A 7,008-nucleotide genomic window follows, 5' to 3' on the forward strand; every position below is an offset into this window, starting at 1 on the left:
AAAAGTCTGGCGTATCACCAAGCACCTCCCCTCTGCTTTACAGCTGAGCAAGGCATCCCCCTATATGGAATGGACTCCAAAAATCCCATTCATTTACTAGGGATAAATCCTAGTCCCACTGCCAGGGGCCCCACAAACTGACCAAGTCACACAATTATCAACCACATTCAGAGGGCCTAGTTTGGTCCAATGTAGACTCCTGAGTTGTCATTCTGAGTCTGTGAGCTCTCATTAGCTAGGGTCAGCTGTGTCTGTTCTTTTCCCCATCATGACCTTTACCCACTTGCTCATCTAATCCATCCCCCTCTTTGACTGGACTCCAGGAGCTTGACCCAGTGCTTAGATATAGATCTCTGCATCGGCTTCATCAGTTACTGGATGAAGGTTCTATGATGACAATTAGGGTAGTTGCTGCAGGCCACAAGAATCTGAAATAGAGACTCAGCTATATATGATAAAGCTGTATCTAGAAGGATCCAAAAATCCTTCTATAGGAGAAATAAAATATCCAAGATATCTTGTGTGCTCATACTCCTAGGCCATAAGTCGAACAGTATAAGCTTCTCAGACCTACTGCTGATCTGAACTAGGTAACACCCTTACAGAAACAATGCCTGTCTCCTAGGATGTGTAGATGCATTGCTTTGTTTCTTGTGCAAATGAAGGACAGATTGTCCTACTCCTCACAGGCCAAATGGCATTCCAGAACAATTGACTTATAACAAAAAGGGTTTTTTTGCATACCAGGTGAGGGAGGATTGAGGCAGAATTACTAGCTCAGACCACAGTCCGGTAGCCAAAGAAAGAACAAGTCAGTTTTTTAGATGGTAGGGATTGAGTCAGGTCAGAAGAGTAGGAAGGGAAGGCATGAGAATGGATGGAGAAACTGAGGATGAAGATGAGATTGATAGCAGAAGAGCTTAGTTAAGGCTATGAGAGGACAGGAAGAGAAGGGACAGGGTGAAGCTGAGTGTGAGAACAGAACTAAGCCATGTAGAGAGAGAACTCATTAAGAGAAGGGACAGAGAGGAGCTAAATAGAAGAATAGAATTGAAGCAGCATAGATAGAATCTTGACTCAGAAAAACAAAATGTATGGACCAAAGAGTTTAATGTAATTAGACTCATTTATTATTATCAAAGATTAGGTATTCAGCTGGTGGTACATCCTTCATGGACCCTAGGAGAGGGCTATCAAGAGGCTACACCCCACAGAGTCTGCTATAGGTAGTCATCAATCTGATTACAGGGGAAGGTCAGTCTTATCTTGGGTCAATCTTGTGGAGTCCTGGTTATTTCCCTAGTTCCAGGTTTCTCCCTAACCACACAATGACTCCTTCTATCAAGATACCTCTTTCCTTGCTCTCCCTCCCTGTGCCCTCCAACTCAACAATCCTGTTCCCTTATGTTTTTATCCCCCATTCCCTCCCCACCACACTCCTAGTTTAAGCAGGAGATCTCATCTATGTTCCCTTGCAAGGGCTATCCATGTATGCCCCATTAGGGTTGTTCTTGTTACCTAGCTTCTCTGGGATTGTCAATTGTAGCCAGGTTATCCTTCATTTTAACTCTGATTTCCACTTATGAGTGAGGACACACTATGTTTGTCTCTTTTGATCAGGGTTACCTCACTCAGGATGACTTTTTCTAGTACCATCGATTTGCTTAAAATTTTATGCTGTAATTGACTTTTACCACTGAGTACTATAATACTCCATTTTGTAATACATCCAAATCCCAACAGAAATGACAGCTAAACAGACATGTTCTGAACACCCTACACTCCCCATAGTATAGTTTGTGGTCCCTCTTCAATTGTAAGTTTCCAGAATTGCCAGAGTTTGGAGGACATTCATTCATTGGTCTATTTTTCTTTCTCACTGACCAGTTAAGACCCAGGCTTGAAGGAAAGGCAGAACTATTTTCACAGCCCTCAACAGCAAGTCAGGATTAAAAGATCAAAGCATTTCTCAATTACATTGTGTGAGGAAACCCTGAGCTAAAGAAGAAAGTACACTAAGTAGAAAAAATAATTAATACCTGAGAAAAATGCAAAGAATAATTTAATGACAAGGAAATACAATGTTTCTTAGCATACATATATGAGGTATTTTATTTTTTTATATTCTCTATTAATTATTTTAACATTAGCATTGTTAAAATGCTTTTACAAAACAGAAAATGTTCGGCATACATCATCTACACATAGAATTGTACTTAGGAGACCAAAACATGAGTATTATGAGTTCCAACATATTCTTGACTAATTACTGATGTCCAAGCCAGGCTGGATAACAAACAGCATTTCAAGGTAATTTATGAAAAATATGAAAAATAAAACAAGGAACAAATACCCACCACCCTTTTACAGACACCCTTACTTGAAAATTAGGGTCACATACTGCCTGATATTTAAATATAAATACATCACTTACATGATGGCCATTATTCTATACATTGCAGCAGATAAATACCTCTCACTAAGTGAAAGCACCATAGAACATGAAACAAAGCCACAGAAGGAATATAAGGACCACAAAATAAACTTCGCTAAATGGTTTGCATTACATATAACTACTTTAATATATACCTCAAATGTTGCAAAATAGAAGCTATAATGTGATCTTCACATCAGTCTTTAGTGAATGTGTTGATTAATTTACTTAATTCAAGGAAATGAAAACAGGATGTTCTAAGTTTTTTGTATCAAAAATGAAGACAACTGTGGTGTCTAACAGTTTTACCAAATGTTTACACGAATGCAGTTTTTCACTTGTATGAGTTTCTTCCTATTTCCTGATATCAATATGACATAAAAGAAAGCTCTAAAATATTTACAGGGCTAGAGACATGGCCAATCTCTTAATACAAGCTCATCCCCAGGACCAAAATCAGGATTTTGACAACTTACAGTAATTCCCACTGCAAGAAGTTCCAGGGGTCTAACCTTCTGGAGAAGGAGAATGCACATGCACAAGTACAGACAGACATCACATAATTAAAATTAAAAGAAATCTTCAAACTAATTTTTACTTCAGAATGATTTTCTTTTGTAATTCTAGTCATAAAGGTATTGAGGCATCTGAAGGCTTACAGAGTTACTCCCAATCATGTATTGATTCATTTAACTGAAAGCAAGCATGTAGGCTTGACTTCAGAAAAATCAATCATTCTCAGTCTGTGGTACTATTTGGGAAAATTTAGGAAATCCTGCCCTGCTGGGGGTAGACTTGAGAGTATAACATTTCCCATTTATACTTTAAGATTTATGTTGCAGATTAAGAATGTGAATTTTTAGTTTCCTATTTTAGCTACTATGTCTGACACTTGTTTCCATGCCACTTTCATGCTGATCTTGTATTGCTTTGGAACCAAGGGCCAATTAAATACTTTCATAGGTTCACATTAATATGATGTTATATCACAGCAACAGAAATGAATTAGTACACATTGATGAAGTTTTACACCTGGCTGGATTCATTATCTCATGTAATTGAAGTATGAAATCTAAACGAGTTACCATATTGCTTAAATCCATAGTCCTTTTGATCATGTGAATTTACAGGTATAAACAAAATACAGAGGGACATCACAATTCTTGAAGAGAATTTTGACACCTGTGAGATATTTCTCTCCAAAATAATCACGTGTAACTGAATATAAGTGTGTTTGCTAAAGATCTTATCAAATCCCTTATAGTCACATTTCTTTGGTATGAGTTTTTTATAGATGCTCAAGATGTAAAGTTATATTCACAGGCTTTTATACACCAATTACACACTAATAGTAATATGCTGTGGGATGTTCTGTATGGCAAATGTGTTGCTCTGATTGGTCAATAAATAAAACACTGATTGGCCATTGGCTAGGCAGGAAGTATAGGCGGGACAAGGAGGAGAATAAAGCTGGGAAGTGGAAGGCTGAGTCAGACAGACACTGCCAGCCGCCATGATGACAAACAGCATGTGAAGATGCTGGTAAGCCACGAGCCCTGTGGCAAGGTATAGATTAATGGAAATGGATTAATTTAAGCTGTAAGAACAGTTAGCAAGAAGCCTGCCATGGCCATACAGTTTGTAACCAATATAAGTCTCTGTGTTTACTTGGTTGGGTCTGACGGCTGTGGGACAGGCAGGTGAGAGTTGTCCTGACTGTGGGCCAGGCAGGAAAACTCTAGCTACAGTAATACTTTTCTAGGGTTTCTCTCCAATATGTGTTCTTGCATGCCTTTGAAGATGACCATGCTGTAGAAAGGCTTTACCACACTGATTACATTCATAGGGTTTCTCTCCAGTATGTGTTCTTGTGTGCCTTCCAAGATGACTGTAATGAACAAAGGCTTTACCACACTGATTACATTCATAGGGTTTCTCTCCAGTATGTGTTCTTGTATGCCTTTGAAGATTACTATGATGTCCAAAGGCTTTAGAACATTGATCACATTCATATGGTTTCTCTCCAGTATGTGTTCTTGTATGCCTTTGAAGATTACTATGACGTCTAAAGGCCTTAGTACATTGATCACATTCATATGGTTTCTTTCCACTATGTGTTCTTTTATGCAATTGAAGAACACCGTGGCGAGCAAAGGCTTTACCACACTGATTACATTCATAGGGTTTCTCTCCAGTATGTGTTCTTTTATGCATTTGAAGAACACTGTTTTGAGCAAAGGTTTTAACACACTGATTACATTCATATGGTTTCTCTCCAGTATGTTTTCCTGTGTGCCTTTGAAGATGATTGTAATATGCAAAGGCTTTACCACACTGATTACATTCATAGGATTTCTCTCCAGTATGTGTTCTTCTATGCATTTCAAGATTACTATGAAGTACAAAAGCTTTACCACACTGATTACATTCATAGGGTTTCTCTCCAGTATGTGTTCTTGTATGCATTTCAAGATTACTGTGAAGTACAAAGACTTTACCACACTGATTACATTCACAGAGTTTGTCTCCAATATATGTTTCCTGATACCTTTTAAGATTACTATGTTGTGCAAAGGCTTTACCACATTGATTGCATTCATATTGTTTCTCTCCCTTTTGACCTCTTTCATACCTACAGGGATAATTTAAAAATGTAAAACTTTACCACAATTATTACACTGTTACATCTTTATTTCTCTAAGAATTAATTTTTCAGTTTGTTGTACACATAAAATGGAATCAAATCTTAAGGTTTTTTCACTTAGCTTAGACTCATGTTGTTCCCCTTTAATAAGGATTATTTTCCACATTTGGAGATGCCTGTTATGGTAAGAACCTTTATTACAGGACTCACATTTATGGCATATTTTTTCTCAAGGAGATTTTTTTTATATATATGAAAAGAACTGGAAGAATTCAGACTTTCACCCCACCTATTTCATCAATATATTTTCCTATACTGTGAATCCTACTATATTTGCAAAGTGAACCAGGGAAGACAGAAGTATTATATCTTCCCACTACTCATAGGGCTTCTCTTCAGTTTGTTTGCTGATATATTCTCTTTTAAGCTGGGAAACCAATTACATGTAAACTTGAATCACATTTAGCAAGTCTACTCAACATGGGACTACTACTACTACTACTACTACTACTACTACTACTACTACTACCTGCCAACACAATTCACTTACCTGCCTTTCAGGTATATGGATTATGAACATCATGAATGTACTTTAAGCTGTGATTATTTACACTGCTGCATTTCTTTAAAACTTAAAGAGACATTAAAATATTTCTGGGGGCACATTTGTATCAGCTTTCACATGAAAATTACCTTTCATGTCGTTCAGAACTTGGACAATGTTCTTCAACTTCAAGATCTTCCCAATTGCATCCTAAAATATAGGATGAGAAAATGTATGAAATATTACAGAAATTTGTGCAAAATTTTAAGTTACTATCTTCAGTGATCCTTAGAACCATGCCTGATTTAGTCACCCCATTCTTCCTCATTCTCAATCAGAATTACCAAAGAGCATCAATAACCAAGAAACAGTTGTTGCCTTACTTTAAAATGTGAAGGAAAATTTACCTATAGCAATGAGGTTCATATATGTCTCCAGCATCACATCTTTATAGAGATTCTTCTGGGAAGGATCCAGCAATGCCCACTCCTCCTGAGTGAAGTTGACATGCACATCATCATATGTCATGGCATCCTAAAATATGCCATACATAAGTATGCCATGCATATGTATAAAACAAAAACATGATACTGACAACATTGTAAATGCATTTTTCTTTGACAATATAGTCATAATTCTTGTGCTTCACACACTTATTCTACAACCCAGATATTACAATATAATCATCAATTTATTTTAGAATGAAACAGAATAGGAGGTTTGCTTCTATTGTTTCTGAATGCTTTGAATGGGATATCACCTTGCAAGAAAAATGCCTATTGACAGACATAGAGAGACAAGCAAACACATCAGCAGTACTGAGTACACATCAGAGAAACTGTATGAATAATAACTAACTACAAAAAAGATGAGTAAGCTTAGTGTATTGGCTCATGCCTTTAATCCCAGAATTCAGAAAGCAGAGGCAGGTCTATGTGCTTCTGAGCTGAAAGTTAGTCTAGTCTATGCATTCAGTTCCAGGACAGCAAGAAGTAAATATTAAGAACCTGTCTACACTGCAAACATCAATAAAATGTACAAAAAAGATAGGATAAATTCAGAGACTTTTTTAATGAAGCTTCTACAAAGAGTTAGGCGTTCATTCCAGTTCTGTATTCATCTTCCAGAAACCTGAATTCCTCTAGTTTAAACTGTAGTTTAAAAAATCTTACGAAAAAGAACTGTTTATTGAAACAGTTACAAATAGACAGATGAGAACATTAGCAATATCACCGTTGATTATAAATAATCAACACAGGGCAGGACAGATGACTCAGAAGTTTAGAGCTTTTGCTGTTCCTTCATATAGATGGGTTCAATTGCCAGGACTTAAATGGGGAAATCACACAACTGTTCATTATTTCAAGCTCATGGATTCTAAGACTC

At 37.0% G+C, this 7,008-nt stretch overlaps 1 protein-coding gene across 1 annotated transcript; it reads right to left on the reverse strand.

Moving 5' to 3' along the window:
- Window positions 1-4,192: 4,192 nt before the first annotated feature.
- Window positions 4,193-6,150, reverse strand: LOC128120206 (zinc finger protein 120-like). Its single transcript, XM_052753896.1, has 3 exons — window positions 6,030-6,150; window positions 5,772-5,832; window positions 4,193-4,982 (listed from the first exon to the last, which is right to left on the reverse strand). Exons 1-3 carry the CDS (start codon window positions 6,148-6,150, stop codon window positions 4,193-4,195), a joined length of 972 nt encoding a protein of 323 aa, XP_052609856.1.
- Window positions 6,151-7,008: the final 858 nt, after the last annotated feature.

The sequence above is a fragment of the Peromyscus californicus genome, unplaced genomic scaffold (genome assembly GCF_007827085.1).
Source record: "Peromyscus californicus insignis strain IS unplaced genomic scaffold, ASM782708v3 Scaffold_29__1_contigs__length_610611, whole genome shotgun sequence".
NCBI classification, from domain to species: Eukaryota; Metazoa; Chordata; class Mammalia; order Rodentia; family Cricetidae; genus Peromyscus; species Peromyscus californicus.